This window comes from Geotrypetes seraphini, chromosome 7 (genome assembly GCF_902459505.1).
Source record: "Geotrypetes seraphini chromosome 7, aGeoSer1.1, whole genome shotgun sequence".
Classification (NCBI taxonomy): Eukaryota; Metazoa; Chordata; class Amphibia; order Gymnophiona; family Dermophiidae; genus Geotrypetes; species Geotrypetes seraphini.
Window position 1 is genome coordinate 44202248 of NC_047090.1, and position 24441 is coordinate 44226688.

The following is a 24441-nucleotide window of genomic DNA, read 5'->3' on the forward strand; positions in this document are numbered from 1 at the left end:
ACAGACCCAATCCTGAGCAGTAAAGTGTCAAAAGACGTAGTTTTAGGGTCCTCCGAGAACAACAGAAGGTGTTTAGTAATCTCGGGAGATAATAATTCTAATAGGAATTCTTTATGTTCTCTCTGACCATAATCTGAGGAAATGGGCCAATGTTCATGTTCGTTAAGTACTGCGTTGATTACCCACACTCTATTTGCTCTGGTGTATCGGTTGGCAGGGATGAAAGAGTTCTAAGTACTTGCAAAGAGGTGCAGCGAAATAGTTGTTCGATGCCCATCTTTACAAATTGGTATGGATGAACAAGAGATCCAGATTTATAATAATGTGGACCCAGGGCTAGGTGCATAAGCTTATCAAAATCTGCATTGTTCCTTTTGTATTTCCTAGACCCCAGTGAATCAGTATGTCAGTAGCCCATTTGCACCATTCATTTGTGTTAAAAGGCATAGGGCCCACTTTCTCCACTATTCTTTCAATGTCACTATCTTTCATATGTCCCTGCAGCATTACAGTTACTGGAGCTGTGTCACTTATAGGGGTACTATTGGTATTGCTCTGGCCTGGTAATGAATTTTCCTCACTTTCGTTTGTCGGTTCTTCTTCCTGTTCTACATCTGTAGCTAGTTTATCTTTTCGCTGGCCTGCTACAAAAACAGTGTTTTGTTTTTCAATAAACTGTCTACATGGATTGTAGGGTGAATTATAGGGTGAATGTTGCACTGATGCAGACGGCAGAATCTGTGAGGAGACAGCATTAACCTGTCAGTGTGAGGCACATTTTGACTTTAAATACTTTAATTCTGCCTTGGCCTCTTCTAATTGTTCATTTACAGTTAAAAAGGAATTTGTAGCTTGAACAATTTGGGTTCTTAGCATGGATATATTAATTTGTGCCTCATCTAAGTCTTTGGACAGCTGATGGCACTGAGTGTTCAAGTCAGTATTTTCTTGTCTTAGGCTAATAACTCCCCTTAATATTCCTTGAATGAAAAGGCATTTTCGTTTATTTGTTTTCTTTCTAAACTCCTGAGAATGAGAAACCATTTGTTTCTGAATATCGTGCCATGTGTGTTCTGGAAAATTACCCTCATATGGACCCCCTTTCTTGTCAAAATATTTGTGTACAATATCTGTGAGTTCTTGAAAATCAAAAGGGTTCATATTTGAGGCTGCAGAAGTCTGCCTTGGTTCGTGGGCCTTGCTCATATATTTATATGGCCTTCTAAATGTCCCTGTCTGTGTGTAGCCTTTGAGATTGAAATGCTCCCACTGATGAAGGAGGGAGACTTTAGTTAATAGGTAGAAAATCGAGGTAAAGCGTGTTAGGCAAGAGTCATTGGCATAAATAATACGCTTATGCCCACACTTGCCCACACTGGTTACTACCTGAAATTTACAGGCAGAAGTTTAGCAGGAAAAAATATAAGAAGTCTGTTAGAAGAGCAGAGGTGTCAGCTGCCAGTTCCAGTCCAGTGTGCACTGGGCCTTTCACCAGGGCAGAGACTGACAAGAAATAGAATTAAAAACACAAGGTAAAAAAGTAAAAGTTATTAGTACAGATGTGGCGTGTCTTAATTGAGTGACTGTTTTAATTTTGGACCATGCTTTTCTTCAGAGCAGCTGAAATATTCTTACATGCAACACACTCTAGCAAAGCATAAAATAGGAGGAAAAAAAAATATTGAATTCTACTTACCCAAATGAAATCATCAGGAAGCACCGAGGAGAGCCTCCAAAATGTAAGGATTGTTAGTGTGGCCCCCCACAATATATGGTTTGTGGGGTCACTTGAGAGGCGCCCTTACACATGCCAGGTCCCAGGTTCAGTTCCCTCACTGAAGATTCACCAGGAAGTAGAATCAAAGAGGCACAGCCAGAGGTGATTGCATAAAGAATATATTATAGAAATAGTCTTACAGAAAAGCAATATTCTGAAGAATTACAATGAAGCATTACAATTAAGTAGAGAGCAAAGCAGTTTCCCTGCCTTACAGAGTCCAGAAGGAAGCGTGAAGTTCCAGGGAAAGGCAGAGAGAGAGAGAAAAGGGGGATGGGGTGATAGTCTAAGCTTCGTGTTCCATAGATAAAGAGAAGGATAGACAGAGAGAGCTGCCGATGTGTTGCAGAAAGGATGCTTTTATAGCTTGGAATCTTATTCTGTGTATAGAAACTATTGTATGTCCCAGTATCTTTCTGTTTAGAATTTGTAAACTGTTTGAAACAATGGTTAATTTAATTGATAAGGAGGGTGTGATACTTGCAGGCATGGTAGATGGGATTAGTCTCTGGCTTCTTTGTCCCATTCAAGCAGCCTATCTTCTTGATAAACAATCCAGTCTGGCTGAATGATTAATGTATGTGAATTCTGTGCAGGAGCACAGAATTCTGCATCCAGAGTCGGATAATTTCCCATAGGCCTTTGCTGACATTAGTTATGCCAACTAAGAATGCTAGCAATAGCTATGCTGACAGAGACCATTGGTCTAAAGGAAAGAAAATTAACAGGTAAGACATTTTTCCTTCTTTGGAAGATAGTCTTTCCTAAGTGGTTTGTCAGTTCCCACCTAAAATCTGATCTTACAATGATAGACAGCTTACATAGCAACACTGAAAGTAATTGTACAACAGGTAGTCGCTCCCCTTGACTTCAGAATGTAACTTAGTAAATGGTGGTAGTTATAGACCAGCCTGGCTAATCCATTCTGTCCAGAAAAGTGTCTGGGATTGCACCTGCCACTCCATGCAGGTTGCATCCCTATGTTCTATCTCTGTGTTGCCTTTTTTCATTTGTGTGAGATTTATTTGTTTTACTTTGTGTGGAAATATTCTTAATTCCTTATCATCCCTTATAAGAGTCCTCTTTTTTATTTTATTTTTTTTAAGTGTCTCGTAGTACCATCTTTAACATGTTCTCTCTTCCAGCAGAGGGAGATAAAGAAGCTTATATTTTCTAATGTTGAATCTGCTAGTTCTCATAAGAAAGTTCAATATTTTTCTATTTCCAACAGAGGTTGTTCATACTGGTGCTCCTGGTCTCTGGCCAGCTCCTAGCAATGTAGGCCTTTGCCTCACAGTTTGGTTGAACAATGGCTAGCTGTCAGGTTTCCAGATCCACATATTGGACCTGGCTGAGTGTGGAGTTCCTCCCACCACCCCTAATTTTTTTTGCGGGCAACTACCTGATATGCTTACAATTCGGTCCGACTGTGGTTGACTAGAGGTGGTGCTGGTTCTGCAATTGGGTGGCAAATACAGCCTTTAAGAAGCTCTTAATCCAGTTGCCCTTTCAGGGACAGCAGTTCTCTGGGGAGTATTTTAAGAAGTTGGTTAAAGATGTGGGAGAGGTATGGCCTCTCCAGCTGCTTGATTTGCGCCAGAGCAGTCAGTGCCCAGTAACCCACAGCGACCAAGGGCTGCTCAAGGGGCAGAAGTCTCTTTGTTTTCTCTTTTTGTTTGTTTGATTTTGTCAGACACACATCTGGTGGCTTCAGCTTTAGGCCCTGTTTGAGCCTTCTTGCCTGGGTTGTTTTTGCAGTAAATTTCTCTCTCTCTTTTTTTTTTTTAATGTCGTTTTTATTAAGGAGTCAACAAAAGAATAGAGATAACACAATCAACAAATATTCAAACTTGAAAAGATACAAAGAACGTTAAACAAGCATTGTACCATGATAGTATGCCTGATCACAAGGACAGGAATCTCCGGTCTCCCAGCTTCCACATTTTGTACTTTTTGAGGGTTGTAGTAGACCTCAGCAACCCCTAGCCAAGGAAATCATCTGGTACACATACTAACCAATCAAACCACATACATAATCCTCATTCATTCCCCCTCCCTTCCCTCCGCTGTACGAGAGACCAGAGATAAACGGAGAAACACTTTCCATAGAGCCATATAGGCTAGTACTTCAGGGTTCAAAGAGTGTTCCTAATAACAAAGTTCAAAGCGTGCTACTAAAGTCATCAGATGTAGCCAGCTCTCTAAGGGAATAGCTTCGTCCTGTGTCCAATGCTGTAAAATTGTTTTCCGAACTGTTAACAAAGTCATATAAATAATTATCCCAGGACAAGCAGGCAGCATATTCTTGACTGATGGGTGACGGCACCGACGGAGCCCCGGTACGGACAATTTTAGAGTGATTGCACTCTAAGAACTTGGAAAGTTCTGGTAGGCTGCACCGCGCACGCGCGAGTGCCTTCCCGCCCGACAGAGGCGCGCGGTCCCCAGTTTCTTAGTTTCCGCGGAGCTAAGAAGACGCGTTTCTTTCAACGGCTGTTGAAAGTTATTTTTTCTACTTTATATCGTCTTCCCGCTCGCGTAAACCCTTTTGGAAATTTTATTTCCGTTATTTCTTTTCTTTTCTAAAAAAAAAAAAAAAAATTTTTTCTTCAGTTTTCGTTTAGCCCCGGCGGGGCCTATTGCCATCATCGAGGCCTCGGCCTTCGATTTGGCAGAAGCTGTATTTACTTTCATGCCCCCTCAACCCGGGTTTAAAAAGTGCCAGTGGTGCGCTCGACCAATTTCACTGACAGACCCACACAACTGGTGTCTGCAGTGTCTTGGTCCTGACCATCGAGCGTCTACTTGCTCCCGCTGTGTGACTTTAAAGAAGAGAACACTTAAAAACCGCCAGATACAGCAGCAGTTATTGTTCGGCACCGAGATGTCTGATTCCGCACCGCCGGCACCGACGTCGGCTCCATCTCAGTCGGCACCGACTTCGTCGACACCGCGCCGGCGTCGCACCCCGCAGGTAAGCCGGCTAAGAAGCCTTCCCCGTTGGAGCGTCCTCCGGTCTCAGTAGCAGCGAGTCCAATCCTGCCGACCACGAGGCGTCCACGGAAGCGCTCCGCCCCGATTGAGGTGAGCCCCTCGACATCGGGTTCCTCTTCGGAGTGTAGAGCGGCACCCAAGGTACCGCAGAAGAAAAAAGCGGTACCGGTGCCTTCATTGGACGAGCGCATTGCCGCAGTCCTGCAGGTCCAGCTAAAGGAACAACTCCAACAGCTACTCCCTGCTCTTTTGACTCCGAGCCTTCCAGTCCCGGTCCGGTCTGAGCCGCCGGTACCGACGGTGCAGCAGCCCCCTCTATCGGCATCCACTTTGTCGGTACCGGGGCACATCACTTCTTCGGTATCAATGCCAATCTTGGCACCGGAACCGAGACACCAGGCTGTTCAAACGTCGGCACCGGCACAACCCTTAACGTCTCCCGGTACCGGTTCACAGAGGTCTGGTAAGTCGACTCATAAAACTCGACACCTAGAACCCTCCACACCGGAGTCACGGGACCGCAGTTTTCAGGTGAGGGACCCTGATCTGTGGGGTGATTCAGAAGAGCCTTTCCTCTCTGAGGGAGAGTGTTCATTAGGGGATGAGGATCCTTCTGGTTTTGATCCATCTTCCAAACCTGATGCAACTTCTTTCACCTCTTTTCTTAAAGAGATGTGTGACTCTTTATCTATTCCCTTGGAGGCTGAATCCAAAAAATCCAAAGCATTTTTAGATGCTCTTGACTTTGACCAGCCTCCAAAGGAATTTCTCAAGCTGCCTCTCCATGACATTTTAAGAGAGACATTTTACAAAAATCTAGAGACACCATTGACCATTCCAGGAGCTCCCCGTAAACTGGACTCCTTATATAAGGTCATACCAATTCCAGGCTTTGACAAGCCTCAACTCCCCCATGAGTCTTTATTAGTAGAGTCTACTTTAAAGAAATCCACGGGGGCTAGTGTGTATGCCTCTGTTCCTCCTGGCAGGGAAGGTAAGGCCATGGATAAGTTTGGCAAAAGGATGTATCAAAATGCAATGCTAGCGAACAGGTCAGGAAACTATGCTTTCCATTTTTCCTTTTATCTTAAGCATCTTATTCAAAGTTTGTCATCTTTTGAGAAATATCTCCCTGACCGTAAGAAACCAGCCTTTCGCCAAGCTTCTTCATCGCTCTTGCAACTGCGCAAGTTCATGGTCAGATCAATTTATGACACTTTTGAGCTGACCTCTAGAGCCACGGCTATGTCAGTGGCTATGCGACGACTGGCCTGGCTCAGAGTGTCCGAACTCGATGTCAATCACCAAGATCGACTGGCCAATGCACCTTGCTTAGGAGATGAGCTGTTCGGAGAATCCATGGACTCTACTACTCGGAAACTCTCAGCTCATGAAACTCGATGGGATACTCTCCTTAAGACAAAGAAGACGACCCCACCTTCTAGGCCTTTTCGTCAACAATCGGCCTACCAACGAAGGTTTGTGGCTCGTCCCTTACCTCAAACACAGCAACAACCCAGGCGTCAGAGGCAGCAACAGAGGCAACCTGCTCGACCTGCCCAGCAGCAACAGCAAGTGAAACCTCCTCCTTCTCAAAAGTCAACTCAGCCCTTTTGACTTGGTTCTCCTGGACATAGCCAATCTTCCTCCTTCTACTCATCTTCCACAGCCCATAGGAGGACGCCTTATACATTTCATAAGCCGTTGGGAAATCATCACCTCGGACCTGTGGGTCCTCAACATCATCCGCCATGGCTACTCTCTCAACTTTCAGACACCTCCTGTCCAAAGTCTACCAAGAGAGTCTGCTTTCAACACTCCTCGGTCTTCCCTCCTTCAAGAAGTTCAATCCCTCCTCCTTCTGAACGCTATAGAGGAAGTTCCTCTAGATCAGAGAGGGCAGGGATTCTACTCCCGTTATTTCCTAGTCCCCAAAAAGACAGGAGATCTAAGACCCATTCTAGATCTTCGCGATCTAAACAAATGCTTGGTCAAAGAGAAATTCAAAATGCTTTCTCTGGCCACTCTTTACCCTCTTCTCAATCAAGGCGACTGGCTATGTTCCCTCGATCTCAAAGAAGCATACACTCATATACCGGTCAATCTGGCTTCCAGACAGTACCTATGCTTCATGATCAATCGTTGTCATTACCAATACAAGGTGCTGCCCTTCGGTCTTGCCTCCTCTCCAAGAGTGTTCACCAAATGTCTGATTGTGGTGGCTGCCTTTCTACGATCTCACCACCTTCAGGTCTTTCCTTACCTGGACGACTGGTTAATCAAGGCCAATTCATCTCAGACTGTTCTCCTGGCCACCAACCAAACCATCATGTTTCTTCAACTTCTGGGGTTCGAGATCAATCTACCCAAATCTCATCTCATCCCCACTCAGAGACTTCAATTCATCGGAGCTGTCTTGGACACAGTCCTCATGAGAGTGTTCCTGCCATCCAACCGTCTTCAAACGCTTCAATCTCTGTGTCAGCAGGTGCTTCTACAACTTTCCATCTCTGCCAAGCAAATGATGATACTCTTGGATCACATGGCTTCCAGAGTTCATGTCACACCCTTCGCACGTCTTCACCTGCGCACTCCTCAATGGACCCTAGCTACCCAGTGGTCCCAAGCGATGGATCCTTGCTCACGTCACATATCTGTCACATCATCTCTTCGTCAGTCTCTACAATGGTGGTTGATATCCTCAAATCTATTCAGAGGTCTTCTGCTCCATCCACCTCCTCATCAACTAGTCATCACCACCGACGCCTCCCCTTATGCCTGGGGAGCCGATTTGAACGAGTTCCAAACTCAAGGATTTTGGACAGCCCAGGAAAAGAAGCATCACATCAATTTCCTGGAACTCAGAGCGATGTTTTATGCCCTCAAGGCTTTTCCAACATTCTTCTCTTCCCTCAGTTCTCCTGCTGTGCACAGACAATCAAGTTGCGATGTACTACATCAACAAGCAGGGTGGAACGGGCTCTCGCCTCTTGTTGCCAGGAAGCCCAGAAGATCTGGACTTGGGCCATAAATCACCATCTATTCCTGAAAGTTATCTACATTCAGGGAGAAAAGAATTCCTTAGCGGACAAGCTCAGCAGAATTCTCCAGCCTCACGAGTGGACACTCGATCCTTTCACTCTACAGTCCATCTATCGCTCAATGGGGCACTCCTCAGATAGACCTCTTTTGCAGCTCCTCACAATCACCAGCTGCCCCCTATTCTGCTCCAGACTCTACTCTCCTCACCGTCTGGCAGCGGATGCATTTCTCCTCGACTGGTCCAATCTGTTCCTGTATGCTTTCCCTCCTCTGCCTCTCATGTTGAGAACCTTGTTCAAGCTCAAGAGGGAACGAGCCACCATGATTCTGATTGCTCCGAGGTGGCCCAGGCAACATTGGTTCTCCCTTCTACTTCAACTCAGTTCCAGGGAACCTTTTCTTCTTCCACTGTTTCCTTCTCTGCTTTACACAGCATCAGGAGACCCTTCTACATCCCAACCTCCAGTCTCTGCACCTGACAGCTTGTATCTCTCGGGCTGACTTCTCATGAATTACGCTTTTGTCTCAGCCTGTTCGTTCAATTCTGGATGCCTCCAGGAAACCGGCTACTCTGCAATGTTACCATCAGAAGTGGACACGTTTTTCTTCCTGGTGTCTTCTTCATCATCATGATCCCACTTCCCTTGCAGTGGAGACCTTGTTGGATTATCTTCTTTCTTTGTCAGACTCTGGCCTCAAGTCCACTTCAATTAGAATCCACCTCAGTGCTATTGCGGCTTTTCCATGAGCCAGTCCATGGAAAATCTCCTCTCAGCTCATCCCTTGGTGTCCAGGTTCATGCGGGGTCTTTTTAATGTGAAACCACCTCTTAAAGCCCCTCCTGTTATCTGGGATCTCAATGTAGTTCTTTCCGCTTTAATGAAGCCTCCATTTGAACCTTTGGCTACCGCTTCTTTCAAGTTCCTTACTTGGAAGGTACTTTTCCTTATTGCTCTTACCTCTGCCAGGAGGGTCAGTGAGCTACATGCACTAGTTGCGGATCCACCTTTTACAATCTTCCATCATGACAAGGTGGTTCTGCATACACATCCAAAGTTTCTCCCTAAGGTTGTCTCTGAATTCCATCTCAACCAATCCATTGTTCTGCCTGTCTTCTTTCCGAAACCTCACTCGCATTCTGGAGAACAGGCTCTGCATACTTTGGACTGTAAGCGGGCTCTGGCTTACTATTTAGACCGTACTAAGCCCCACAGATCATTCCCTCAACTCTTTCTGTCCTTTGATCCGAATAAATTGGGACGTCCTGTTTCTAAACGTATGTTGTCTAATTGGCTGGCAGCGTGCATTTCATTCTGTTATGCTCAGACCGGACTGACACTGGAAGGTTCTGTCACGGCCCATAGAGTCCGAGCTTTGGCAGCATCGGTAGCTTTCCTCCGTTCCACTCCTATTGAGGAAATCTGCAAGGCTGCTACTTGGTCCTCAGTTCATACTTTTTCATCTCATTATTGTCTGGATGCATTCTCCAGACGGGATGGACACTTCGGCCTAATCTGTTTTGCAAAATTTGTTTTCCTAAATGGCCAACCTTCCCTCCATCCCTCTTTTTGTTAGCTTGGAGGTCACCCATCAGTCAAGAATATGCTGCCTGCTTGTCCTGGGATAAAGCACAGTTACTTACCGTAACAGGTGTTATCCAGGGACAGCAGGCAGATATTCTTCGCTCCCTCCCACCGGACCTCCCGCGGTTGGCTTCTTAGCTGGCTTATCCTAACTGGGGACCGCGCGCCTCTGTCGGTGGCGGAAGGCACTCGCGGGCGTGCGCGGTGCGGCCTACCAGAACTTTCCAAGTTTCTTAGAGTGCAATTACTCTAAAATTGTCCGTACCGGGGCTCCGTCGGTGCCGTCACCCATCAGTCAAGAATATCTGCCTGCTGTCCCTGGATAACACCTGTTACGGTAAGTAACTGTGCTATCGCTGCTGTGGTAGTGTCAGGTCCTGGTCTACCAGCAAAGTTTGGTCTCCTAAGAGCAATGTTTTATAACCCCACTTGAAGCTGCGTAAATGAATAATTCCATAATGTTAATATGGGACATTCCAGGAAAGAAAGTAGGAATGTCTCTGGGGCCTGATTACACTTGCCACACTGTTTGTCTGCCTACAATCTCATTCAGGCTCTCCACACTTTGGTGATATACGCCCTGTGTAAAATTTTAAATTGAGTTTCCTGCCAAGCCACAGATTGTACAAAGTCATGCAGGGTTCGGAAAAGATTTGTAAAAGCCTCGGGGGTGTAATCAGCAGAGAGAGCTCTGTTCCATTTTTCCCTAAGCATAGTTAAAGTCCCGGTATGCCCTGCAGTGTGCACCACCCCATACCCAACATAAAGAGAGCTCACGGAGGCTGGTATCCTAAAAAGATAATCATCCAACAAACCACCCTGCCCTGTATTATTGTTGTATACTCAGGAAATAATGTCTTGCCTGCAAGTATGCATAGAATTGAGTGTTGGGGACCGCCTAATTTTCTTTGAATTGGGAAAATGTTAAGAAAGTGCCCTTGTCCACATCGAACATATCATAAAGAGTAACTGCCCCCTGAGATGCCCAATCCCCAAAAGGTCTGGAGCATAGACCTGGAAAAAAGTTGGGATTGCCCATCAGTTGTAGAAAAGGGGACACGGAGATTTCCCTTGTACTCTGCGCCACCACTGCCATGCCGTGCAAAGAGGTTTTAATAACCGTAGTTTAGATAAGGCACCTCCATCGCCCTGGGAGAATGCAAAAGGTTCAAAAAGGTGAAGGGAGTGCACCAAACCCCCCCCCCCAACCAAGCAATCGATCCACTCCCATGCCTCATGTGACCTAAAACACCAACTTTGCTTAAGCACTGCGGCAGAAGGAAACTACCTAGGAGTCTGAAATTGTGCAGTTTGGTACAACACCTTGGGGCAAGTTTCTGTGCCAAGTTTGAAGTCTTTTGCGAACGTGCTTCCATTTCTACAGATCACCAAAATAGGCAAAAAAATTCACGAACGAAAATTTTTGGCAAAGTTTGGCTCCATACTGCTGCTGGTAGGTAAGTCAGCTGAGGGTACAACTTTACCAGCAGACATGTACCATGAGGTACTTTCAAGATTTGCAATATGAGCCTTTACAGTGAAGTGAAGCTGAAGATATGACCATTCAAAAAATATGGCTGTATGCATTTATGCAAATTTTCACACTTTTTCAGATTCAAATATCTCTAATGCAGTGTTCTCCCCAGAAAATTTTTTCCAGCTGGTTGGGGCAGGATGGGGAAATTTGGTGGTGCAAATTTGGTGCTATGCAAATTTCCCTTCCCTGCTCACGGTGAAGGAATAGGGCAAGGGTGTCCAACCTTTTAGCTTCCCTGGGTCGTATTGGACGAAAAAAAAATTTTCTGGGGCCGCACACTAGCTGATGAGCAAAAAAAAAAAAAAAAAGGCCAAGCAGGTCCCAAATTTGCAATCACTAATATAGAAGATGTACGTATCTAATAATAAACCCTTTCAGAATCACTCAGCTCTGGAACAGTCTCCCTTCCCCTCTCCGCAATTTGAGCCCCCTTCTACCATTCCGTAAGCATCTGAAGACCTGGCTCTTCTCCAGAACGTAACCCCGTCCCGCTCCTGGCACTCTCACACCAACCTCTCTTCTCTCATACTTATATAATTCCACTGGAGTTCCGTTCCTTCCCTAACCATGTAAACCGTGTCGAGCTCCATCTGCGGAGATGATGCGGTATATAAACCCAAGATTTAGATTAGATTAGATTAGACACTGTGGAGAGGAACCCAAAAAAAGCAGTAATACTTTCCCTGACTGAGTGATCCCTCCACATACACTGCTAACAGTGGGAGCAGCCACAGGCTTCCGCATCCCCTCTCTGATGAGCAGTGATGCGCACTCCTGGTTTTCCCATTCACTTCTATTACAGCTACGGTGAGCCTCATCAGAACGGGGATGCTTCATCAGCTGTCATTTACGCACGTGGAGGATCGTTCAGTCAGGGTAAATATTACTGCTTTTTGGGCCTCCCACTTTGAGCTTAGGCTCCCTCAAAATGAACATCTCCCCTGCTGTAGCTAGTAGGGATCCTCAAACCTCACCAACTGAAGGCCACTTCCTCCCCCTCCAACTTCCCAAGTTCTGCAGCTGACAGCAATATTGCAGAGCTACTGCCTTCCCTCCTCCCTGTCCCCTCCACATTAGCTTTCATGCATGCTTGAAAGCAGTGACAGCTTGAGGATGTTGCCATGGCTGCAAAGCTTGGAGATTTTGGTTGGTCAGACTCGAGATGGCAGGACTTGGGATACCCCAATAGCTCTAGTATTTGTAAATTTGCACTCAGGCTGTGAGAAACTTTGGTGCCCATCCACTAATTTTTGGGCTCCAATTAAGCTGTACAGGTATATGACTACGCCACTGAATACAAAAATAATTGTGATGCACATATCCCAAAGCTAACATATTCCAGTTAAATTTCAAATAAAACAATTTTTTTCTACCTTGTTGTCTGGATATTTGTTTTTTCCATCATCTTGGTCCCAGTTTTACTCGTTCATGCTTTTTGTCTATCTTCAACTAATTCTCTTTCCAGTGTCTGCTGTCTTATTTTCTCCTCTTTCTCTGTTCCATTTCCTATGCCTGTCTCCGATGTATTGATTTTTCCCTTTCAGCTTTCTTAACTTTTTCTTTTCTGCCTCTGTCCACTCAAATCTTGCCTTCTTTCTCACCCTTCTTCATTTTAAATGTTCAGCTACCTCTCAATTCTCCATCTTCTCTCAGTCCCTAGCTCTCCCATTGCCCATCTCACTCCTTTCCCAGCCTCCTATTTCTTTCTATCTACTCCCCATTACCACATTTCTACCACTCACTGCTCTCTCTCATCTTGTCATCTCCGTTTTTGACCTCATCCACATGGCTCACCACTTTCAGAATCCCATCCCTTTCCCCACTGGTCAGGTTATAACTCCCTGTCCCTTTCTTATCCCAGATCTCATCCCTCCTGCCCTCCCATGGGTCCATCTCTCCTCCTCTATCCCCATGATCCAACATTTTGCTCCCTCTCTTTTCTGTTTTTCTTCTTCCCTCCCCCTTTGATGCTGAACAATGAGATGGAGGAGAAAAAAAGAGAGATGCTGCATCTCTCTGCCTTCCATCCACAGGCCTAAAATTTCTCCCTACCTCCCTTCCATCCCCAGATCCAACTTCTCTCCTTTCTCTTTCCAACTGCTCTCCACCCCATCTCTCCCCATGGGTGGCATGATAAAGTAGTCGGGTGGGGCGGGACAGGGAAATTTGGTGGTTAGAAATAGGGTCATTAAATCCAGTGGCGTATCTAGTATATATGACAGCCAGTGCTGATCATTTTAACAACCCCTCCTCTATATAAAAAAGTTATTTTAGTAATAATCCATGAGTCGCACAACAAGGGTGCACCTAGGAAAAGGCAGCATTTTAAACACTGCAGTGAGCACTAGAACACCAACACATGCATTGTAAAACTAAACAAGCCAGATCCTGCACAATCAATCCTGTACAGTCGATGCTAACAAAAAACCATGTCCTTTTCATACACACAGAACAGAGATGCACCCTTGCCCAATATGGAATAATCACAAACTAAAAATAGAAATATGTAGACAAATGTTAAACTAAACCGCCAAGAAACCAGACTCTGCAACACTACAGAAACAGTGACACATGTCCCCTTAATACTGTGCAAAATATAAAGATGTAAATTTTGAAAAAACTGATACATAACAATCACCACTTTACAAATGAACAAATAGAAGTAAAACAAATAACAAGAAATAAGAAAATACCATTTTATTGGACTAATCCATCTTTCAATTAGCTTTCAGAGGCCAAATCTTTCTTCAAGACAGTACAGTATACTGCTATTATGGTATCATGTCCTGACCTGAGGAAAGGGGGTTTAGTCCCCATTAAAATTGTCTTATTTCCATTTCCTATTTATAAACTTTAATCAATAGTAAAACAACAAAAAAAATTTCTACCTTTTGTCGTTTCTGCTTCATCTTCTCTTCACTCTTCTTTCTATACAGCATTTGTCCTTTATCACTTCCATGCAACATCTGCCCTCTCTCTTTGCCCCTTCCACCCAGCCTCTGCCCGCTCTCTACCCACCCCTTCCATCTATTGTCCACCCTCTCTCTCTTCCATACGACATGTTCCCTTTTTTATGTCCTTCAATAAACTATATTCTGTGCCCTTTCTCCTTTGTACATGATTCATTTCAGCTTCACCCCGTCTCCATTTTTCTGTCTCCACCCCCTCCCCTATGCTCTGGCATCTCTATCTCATTCCCTTCCCAACCCCCATGCCCTGGCATCTCTCTCTTTGCTCTGGCAGCTCCTTTCCTTCTTTTCCCTGTGGTCTGGCATTTGCCTCCTTAGTTTCCCTTCCCTCCCCCATGCCCTGACATCTCTCTCTCCTCTCCTTCCATCCTTTCCCCTGGTCTGGCATTTATCTCTTCCCCCCCCTTATATGCCCTGACATCTCTCCCTCCCCCCTCCATGGTCTGGTATCTGCTTTCCTATCCCTCCTATGGTCTTGGAATCTCTCTTTCCTCTCCTCTCCCTTCCCTGGTCTTCCTTCTCCATCCCTCTCTCCCCTCCAATTGGGTGCAGCAGCAACATTTCTCTTCCCTCCTCCACTTGGCCACACTGCAGCATTTCTTCCCCCTCCCCGCAGTGCCAACAGCAGCATTTCTTTCTTTCTCCTCCCTCCAATTGGCCACAGTGCACTAAGTGCAGCATTTCTCCCCCCCACCCCCTGCAGTGCAGCATAGCAGTCACAATTCGCTACAGGCTAAGGTGGGGAAGTGAGGAGGGAAGCTTACAATTAGCTGCTCTTGCTTGCTTCGGGCCTTCCTCGCTGCCGGGTCCTGCCTTCACGGAAACAGTAAGCAGGACCCGGCAGTGAGGAAGGCCAGAAGCAAGTAAAAGCAGCAAGTTGTAAGCTTCCCTCCTCACTTCACTATCTCCCACCATAGGTTCATGCCCTCGGGGCTCTGCACACTATGCTGGCTTAGCAGCGTGCTCATGCGATAATGGCGACCCACCAAGGCCAGAAACTCCAAGGCTCTATGTTCCTCATACCAGGTGGAGTTGTTCAGGATACTCAGACTGCCACGCGCCTTCCCCCCCCCCCAAAAGCTCCCCATTGGCGTGCACATGCTGCAAACTCTCACGCAGCCCGCGCACGTTCTGCACCAGTTGCCTCCCTCTGACGCAAAACATGTTAGAGGGATGGCTTCTGGGTCAGCTACCAGTAGAGTGGAGAGCGAAGGAATGCTGTTGTCGGCCTAAAAAGAGTGAGCGAGTGTGACTATGTAGGACCCAACACTGGAAGAAGGTACCATACCCATGGATCCCCAAACAAAGATGACCCTTCCGCATGGGATCCCTGCATGTGTGGAGGGGATTCCCGCAAGATTCCCATTGCCTCCGTTCATGTGCAGCTCTCTACTCCAGAGCCCCATTTGCAACAGGATTCACTGCAGTCGTTTTGGACACACATCTGGAAGCCCCCTGGTTTGTTTGGACGATGAGTTGCTCCATAGTAGCGTGCTGATCTGCCTGCACCAACCTGCGCAACTAACATTCACTTCTTGCATCGATAGGCTTGTGCTGGCCCACAGTTACCATGTTGAGTCATCGAAAAGGTTCCATTCATCCACTCATGGTACACTTTAATCACAGCAGCCCTTGAACAGTTCACAAACTCTTCCATTTCCAAAATGCTGCCACTCTTGGCCCAGTAGTTGATAATCATGCCTTTTACAGGGTCTGAGAAATCCAAGTTTATTTTACATTTTAAATCATGTGTTGTTTCCTGATGACAGCCATGGTTGCTATATTGGCATTTTGCTAACATCCCACCTTATATACCCACAAAGTCTATGCATGATATGTGCACTCATCCATTGGCTGTGGCCCTGATGTCAGAGGTAGGCAGTGGTCATAATAATGTAACTCGACCAAGTATGTTAAGCAAACACAATTATTTAGTTTGATCCAAAATGTAGAGGTATTGGATGTAAATTTAGTCTAATGAATGCTCATTGTCAATATTCTTACGATTTCCTTAAGGGTTAAGATTTGGTACACTTCTCCCTCCGTATTTGCGGTTTCAGCATTCGTGGTTTCGATTATTCACGGTTTTTAGCTTGGTGACTCCTCCTCCAAATTACAGCAGCTTGCATAGAGAAATCGCTGATTCCAAGCTTTTACAGAGAAAATTGCTGATTCCCAGCATTTTCTTCAGTGTTTTGCCTCTCCTTCAGGAACAGACCAGGTCTCCCACCATGTTATTCACGGTTTCACTATATTCACGATGTTTTTTAATAGAAAACAGCGAACAACATATGAAAAAGTCATTCATGGTTTTTCTATATTTGTGGTTCTGTTAATCCCCTATCACAGCAAATACGGAGGGAGAAGTGTATTTCTGATTTAAGGATTATATTCAGGAGCAGTATGAAAGCTAGAGGGATGATTCTGCTCATTAAAGTGGGAAAGAGGATGTTTCTGCTGTTTTTTGTTGGCATAAATTCACTACAGAGATGAAGAATTTGGCTCGCGATTCCAGGTTTTATTTGTATTTTTACATAGGGCTACTATGTATTTAATGTGTGAAAGGAAATGAACAACTTGGGTGCGCTCTAGTGGCTAATTCAAGGAAGGTCAGTTACATGGCTGAGTTAAATTCTTTTTTAGGACCTAAAGTTAAACTGGGAAGAAATGAGGTGTTAGGTTGGCATATTTTCCACAATAGAAATCTAAAGGCAATAAAGGTATGTTTTTAAATCAAAACATATGTGCAGGGACAAATACTTTGCTGTCTTACCTGCCCATTCAAAATCTTCGGCCATTTGTGTTCAAGAGCTTTAAAGTTTTTTACTTTGAAATTTGTATTGTCAGTACTGGGAGTTAGTTGTTTATGTTGAAATGCCCAAGAGAGTTCTCACTTGTATACATTAGCATCACTTTTAAGCGTTCTTTGTCAGAAAACTGGAAATAAACATTCAAGAAGTGGGTCCATACTGACTGTTATACTCTAGATCAGGGGTGTCCAACCCGGGGCCCTTGGGCTGCATGTGGCCCTGTGAAGTATTTTGTGCAGCCCAGCTCGCGCTCGAGAGCGATGAGGTGTTTTCCTCTGTCGCCCCCGGGTGTTTACCATCTTTCCTGCTCTCTCCTCCGTCTTGCTGAATCGTTCGCTCAAAGCCGCGAGCAGCGGATCCTATGTGCCTCTTGCAGCTGACGTCATGACATCAGAGGGAACGCTTCCAGATCAGCCGCAGGAGACGCGTTCAAGCCACTGCCCGCGGCTTTGAGCGAACGCTGCAACAAGATTGAGGAAGGAGCAGATAAGACGGTAAACACCCGCGGCACAGAAGGGCGGGAGGGAGGGAGAAGAGTGTTTTGGGACTTGAGAGGGAGGCGCTGCTCGTGGCTTTCAGCAAAAAATGACTAGCAATGAGGAGGGAGCAAGCCTGAAGGTAAACACCCATGGCACAGAAGGGAGGGAGAAGGGTGTGAGACTTGAGAGGACTTGAAAGGGAGGGAGCACAAACTTAGGAAAAATGATGGAGGGAAGGAGGGAAGGGCATGAACTTATACAGGAAACGCTGCATTTTTGACCTTCCCGGATCTTACCTGGTAGGCTAGCAGGCTTTCGGGGCAGGAGTGATCTTCCAACGCTCCTACCCCGTGCGGATCACTGAGACAAAATGGCTGCGGGGAGTTCCCATCGTAGTCTCGAGAGACTACGGGAACTCCCCGTAGCCATTTTGTCTCAGTGATCTGCACGGGCAGGAGCGTAGGAAGATTGCTCCTGCCCTGAAAGCCCGCTTGACCACCAGGTAAGGTCCGGGATGCTAGGGGGAAGGTGGGGAGAGAGCTAGGGGTGGGTCAGAGCCGGCCAAAAAGTTATTCGCGAATTTTCAACATTTGCGGACCGGCTCTGTCCCTAACCCCTGCAAATATTGAGGGTAAAATGTATAGGGAGAGACAAGAGATGAGAGAGATTGAGGAGCTGCGGAATGAATACACTTGTAGGTCTGTAAGAGGATCTTGAACTGTATTCGAAAACAAACAGGGAGCCAGTGAAGTGACATTTAATTTAAAAATAATAATAAACCTTTTAAACTGGTTGGTACATCTAATATAATAAAACCCTAAGCGCACATGCGCACTCTTACCTGCGTGTTCCGTTTTCCATGAGCTGTAGAGCCCCGCCGGCAAGAGTGCACATGCGCGCTTCTACTCACTCCCTGTAAGTTTGTCGCTGTCGTCACCCCCTCCCCCCTGTGCACCCTTTCCTGGCGCACACGAACCCCCATTGACCCTCCCACCGCGAGATGCACAAACCTCCCGGCTCCAGCAGCGGCCGCATCACACTAAAGACGCTGCTTCACAGTCTTCCCATGCTCTGATTTCCTCTGCCGCGTCTCTGATGACATCTGATGGTGGGAGGGTCAGTGGGGTCGGCTGCACGGCAGCGATAGTGGCGGGGGTGGGGGGGAAGGCACGCAGGTTGGCTTCGGAGGGTGCGGGAGGGACAAAGTATGGAAGGTAGTGAGGGGAGCAGGGAAGAGGTTCTGCTGGGCCAGGGGAGCAGGGAAGAGGTGCTGCTGGACGGGGGGAACAAGGAAAAGGAACAGGGGAGCAGGGAAGAGGTACTGCTGGACAGGGGGAGCAGGGAAGAGGGGCAGGGGGAGTACGGAAGAGGTGCTACTGGACAGGGGGAGCAGGGAAGAGGGTCCAGGGGAGCAGGGAAGAGATGCTGCTAAACCGGAGGAGTAGGGAAGAGGGGGCAGGGGGAGCACGGAAGAGGTGCTACTGCACAGAGAAGTGGGTTGGTGGAGGGAAATGCTGCTGCTGCTGCACAGGAAAATGGAGGGGGAGGGTATGCTTCTGCTGCTACTGCACAGGGAAGTGGAGTGGGAAGGGAAATGCTGCTGGTGAGAAAAGGGGGCTGGGGCTGAAAGGGAAAAGATGGGAGAATGGGTCTGGGGGGGGGGGGTAAAAATGGGTTTGGAGCTGGGGATGAAAATAGGGGACATGTAAGGGAAGGAGGCTTTACTAGTACCCATTAATGTAACGGGCTTAAACACTAGTACATATATAAATACCAAATATCTATACAGGTTGCTTTTTTTCATAATTTAAGCCTTAAGGGTCCATAATGCACTTTGCTTCTGAATGTCTGTCTGTCATCAGAAGGAAGTAGCGCTATTTGCTACTTTGTTTTAGGTCTTTTTTAAAACTCTCTTTTTTGTAGTAAATTTACCTTTTTCCACCTTTCCTGTAGATATCTGAAAAGGTTCAAAGTAATGAAGATCAAAGTGCTTCGTAGCTGGTGCCGCCAAATTTTAAAGGGACTACTTTTCCTGCACACGCGCCTGCCACCCATCATCCACAGGGACCTGAAATGCGACAACATTTTTATCACTGGCCCTACAGGATCTGTCAAAATTGGCGACTTGGGACTAGCTACTCTGAAGCGGGCCTCATTTGCTAAAAGTGTCATAGGTATGTTTCCAGTACTTTGTGGAGCTCGGTGCATCCTTACCCCATTATTGTTTTCTGGTTATTTACATTATAATAGTTACTTGTCTCTGAATTTGAAATCTGTAACTTGGAAAAAATGTGTACAGTTTTAGTTACAAGCTGCTTTTGTCTACTGTGAGATGTGGGTTCCATTTGCATTGCCATGAAATGGGGTATCCCTTTTTGAAATTCTGGCTGTGCTGTTGCCGTTACTGGTGCCTGAAAGAGATATTTAGCTTTTATTGAATTTTCGATGCCTTTAAAATTCAGCCAAGCAGTGCCGATAAAACCTTCCAGGACTAGATTTTTCTGTAGTACTAATTGTAATTCTAAATGAGTTGATGAGTATTTGGTGCAATAACAGCTGGTTAAATATTTAGTCCAGTTTTTGAGCCTTCATTGCAGCTTTAGAAGCTGAGAGCTAACTTTTACTAATATGCTGCTTTCTGTTGCGATAGGTGTTAAATCCAAACCCGTGAACCGAGTTTGCAGAAGTTGCACTCAAAGCTTTCTGCACCTCCTACATAGCAGTGTAGTATAGTGCCCGCTTCAGTTTTTTCTTTCTGCAGGCAAACCGTGCAGAGGTTTTTCTGATCTGCTCTGCTTTATTTTTCTTTTCTTTCGACGTAAGTTTGATTTAATTTTTTTTTTTTTGTGGCTTCGGTACCCTGAGACCCTCTAATTTAGGGGATCTCTGCCTGGGAAAGGAGGCAGATTCCATGGAACTGGACTGCAGCTTCACAGGACAAGCCTTTGAGTAGACCTGTGGGGCTAGCCTGCTGTATGCCACCCTGAAGCTCGGGGTCTATTTCCCTGGGAGCATGCTTGCCTTCTGATAATCTTAGAGGTTTAAGTGCAGGCTGTGGGCACCCTGAGTAAGAACCCTCGGTGTATCAGTGCCAGCTGTGTATTTTCTGCCCCATCACATGTCGAGGTTCTGAGGGGGGTGGAGGTCTCATTTGGAGTTTGTCCGACTCCCCAAAGATTGGATTGTTTGGAGAAGTTTCTGAGGCATAAAATCCTTTCCCTACACTTCAGCTGCAGAGAGTGAGAAAAAGAGCTGACAGACAGGCACTGTACAACACTATGAGTACAGCCCCATTATTTCCTATGGGAAAATCGGGGGAGGGGGGGGTTATAAGTAATAATAGCTTTATTGATATCCCGTCATACCTTTTGGTTCAAGATGGTTTACAACAAGAGAGACTGCATAGATGCAGCTAAGTTACATCATGAGTATGAAGTAGGAGAATACAGACAGGCATGTAACGTAGTTATATACAACAGGAGTATGCCGGAAGACATAGTGGAAAAACGATTAAGGAAGTTAAACAAATTTGTCAAATAAATGGGTCTTCAGTGATCTTCTGAATGATTGGTATGACAAATGGTTAAGGAGTAAGTTACTTAGAGCAGTGTTCTTCAACCTTTTGACACCTATGGACCGGCGGAAATAAAATAATTATTTTGTGGACCGACACCAGTCTGCGGACCGGCAGTTGAAGAACACTGGGCTAAATCGTGCCGCTCTCCACCCCAGACCCCGCCCCCGCCCCCATAATAGTACTAATTGTAATACCATTTTTCCATTCACACAGACACACACAGACACACACACAGCACGCTGTATGCTTTTTCAACATTCATTCCTACCAGAAAACAGATAACCCCATGCAAATGCAGGACCAAAAACTAAAACAAACCCTAAAATGCAAGACTCTGCAAGCAGTACAACCCCAGAGGAAAAGAAACAAATGCATTTCTTCCTGAAAAGACAGCAGATGTAAATCAATCACTAAATAAAAAAAATAAAAGCATTCCCCCTACCATTGTTGTCTCTCTCCCTCCATGCTGTGCCTTGCCTTCTGGCCTGCCCCCAGGTGTTATCTTCAGGCCAGTCCACAGTGCCATCAAAGCGGCATTTTCGGGCCGGCTCCCTGAGTGCTGCATTGCACAAAGCTTTGTGCAGCGGCTCCTCACGCGCATCCCGCACCTGATATGGAAGCCTTCCCTCTGACATTGCCTAGGCTGGATTGTCAACTTCAAGAAGAGCCATTCAGATTTTGGAATATCTGGGCATTCAATTTGACATGGCATGGGGAAATAGAAACTTCAAAAATCAGATCAGGGATCTCCTGGTACTTCTGTTCTCAACTGCCTGCCAACCTCCTACAGGAGTCTCTCCTGTTTGGGTGGTCCCCTCAGCGTCACTCCCTTCAGATACCACTCCCCTAGACAGGGCTTCAAGGAGGATCCCTGTTGAAGAACATGCCCTTTCGTATCACAGAGTGGGTGACTTTCATAACCGATGCCAGTCTTTTCAGCTAGGGAGCTCATTGCAAGGACCACCTCATCCAGGATCAGTGCCCCCCCACCTGTCTAAAGGTATGGTCCATAAATCACCTAGAGATTCAAGACTTATGGCTAATGTTAAGGGCTCTGGAAAATAACCTGGAAGGAAAAGTGGTAAGTCTTTTCTGAAAACGCCACCATAGTGGTACATGTGAACTGGGAGGGGGGAAGGGAGGGAGGGAGACCAGAAGTGTTCCATTGTGACTAGAAGCACAGAGATCATTCTGGTGGGCAGAAGTGCATCTTCAGGCTCTCTCCATGGCACTTGTAGCTAGAGTAACCTAGTAACATAGTAAATGAAAGCAGATAAAAGACCTGAACGGTCCATCTAGAGTATACATATTCAGGTCTTTCTATCTCCTTTAGTACATCTTTTGGCGCAAGCCCCATACCATTTTCGTTGCTTTTCTCTGGACCACTTCCTAGTCTTTTTACATCCTTAGCCAGATAGGCTTCCAAAACTGAACACAGTACTCCAGGTAGGGCCTCACAAATGACAAGTACAGGAGTATCAGCACCTCCTTTTTTTTCTGCTAGTTATGATTCTTTCTATGCAGCCCAGCATCCTTTTGGCTACAGCTACCACTTTGTCGCTCTGTTTTGTTGCTTTCAGATCCTCAGACACTATCACCCCAAGGTCCCTCTCTCCATCCGTGCATATTGGCCTCTGACCTCTCAGCACATCGACGGTTCCCTCGGAGAGGAAACTGTGATGGAATTCAAAAAAAGCTTGGGATGAACACAGAAGATTGCTAATTAGAATATAAATGAGCAAACTTTCACAGTCTGAATCCAGCAAAGGAGATGGTTTGGATAGGCATAGTGGAAAAACGATTAAGGAAATTAAACAAATTTGTCAAATAAATGGGTTTTCAGTGATCTTCTGAATGATTGGTATGACAAATGGTTAAGGAGTAAGTTACTTAGAGCAGTGTTCTTCAACCTTTTGACACCTATGGACCGGTGGAAATAAAATAATTATTTTGTGGACCGACACCGGTCTGCAGACCGGCAGTTGAAGAACACTGGGCTAAATCGTGCCCATCTCCACCCAATCTCCACCCCAGACCCCGCCCCCATAATAGTACTAATTGTAATACCATTTTTCCATTCATTTTTTATATATATATATATATATATATATATATATATATATTGATATTGGAGAGGATGACAACCTGTCCTTATCTACTGAGTCTATTCCCTTCATTATCTAATATGTTGCAGAGCAGAACAGAATTGTTATATTGATGGGGAAGTCCCCCGAGTCCCCTTCTTCTGTGTATGCTTTATTCCAGTGCTGATCAATTGCTTTGGGATTAACCTGAAGAGGGCGCTATACTCCATTGCTATGTGGAAGGTACAGAGAGATTTGAGTATAACTTCCGTAAGACATGGTTCGTGGATTCGGATTGAACACCTATCGTACAGAATCTGTAGTGGATTAACAAAAAATTACCAAAGGTAAGAACCTAATCTTCCATTATAAGAACTCTTAAGCTTCTGTTAACCATAGTAACTGGTTTTATCAGCCCTGTTTTTACTGATATTACATGAACTACTTGGCAAGTTTGTGTTGCAAATAAGAAGACAGCTCTTAATCCTTCTCTTTGTCAGAAAGGGGAAAGAACTACAAAAAGCACAGCTGGGATGGAATTTCAGTCTCCTGTATATGCTGTCTGTCATAAAAAGGGATATTCTCTTTCATAGCAGGCCAGAGGCTGCCAGTGTTCATACAGGGAGGAGAAAGCTATTATTTTTAAACAAAATAGAAACTCCCTGTTGTGTAGAAAGAAAGGTAGCTGCTTAAAATTAAATATAGTTAAACTCCCGATTGTTCATTTCAGGTATTGTTGTTTATGATCATGCAAGGTGAAAACTTTTTCTGGAGACATGGGAATTGATTTGGGCTATTTTCAGACCTTTTTTTTGTCTATCTAGCTCTAGCATCTTCTAGCCTCAGGTTTGCTGGCACTGCTAGGGAAATCACAAACTTTTTGTACACTTTTTTGTTTTTTTTTTGCTGTGAGGCATGCCATAATTGAAGCCTCTACAAGCTATATGCTGTTCTGATCTTTAAATGAATCGCGCTCTGTTCCTGTAACTCAATTCTCTGTATTTCTGAGTATTTTTGCCTGTAGGGTGTCGCTCACTCTATTTCCCGCAGCTGCAGTAGACCTTTAATATGTACTGCAGTTGAGATGGTAAGTATGAGACAAGAAGGGTTCTGGTGAGTGGCTCTTCCAGAAAATTATTTTTCCCTTTTTTTTTTGTACAATTTTTATTCTGGCTTAAGGTTTTTCATTGCAAGGCCTTTGAATTCAAAAACTATTCTAAGGTAAATGGAGTATTAGAAGTTGGAGACTAGCTGATGGCTTTTAATCATCACTTCTTTTTTTTTACAGTAGGTGGCGATCTGGTACACAGGTTTGTGAAACTTCAAACGCCTAAATCTTTTTTTTCTTGCAGGTGGAAAAGGTAGGTTTGGTTTTGGTTTGAGCCTCGCTAGTCTTTTTCTTTCTCTCTATTTGTCTTAGATTTAAATTTAATATCCTATAGTCTTGTAATTTTGGTTAGCACGTCATTGTGGTTCTTTTTTTTTCTATTTGTCCCTCCACAATAGCTATGATTTCTCCCTCCCCCTCTTTTACCTATGCACACCTGGACATATCCCTTATCAAAGGCTTTGCAATGAAATTCTCATAA

General features: G+C 45.3%; 1 protein-coding gene across 1 annotated transcript in view; it reads left to right on the plus strand.

The window, feature by feature from the left end:
- The window catches only part of WNK1 (WNK lysine deficient protein kinase 1), a 538182-nt gene that overhangs the window by 89410 nt on the left and 424331 nt on the right, over positions 1 to 24441 (plus strand). The window contains 1 exon segment of the mRNA XM_033953429.1: positions 19145 to 19365. Within this exon segment, the coding sequence (XP_033809320.1) occupies positions 19145 to 19365 (221 nt within the window).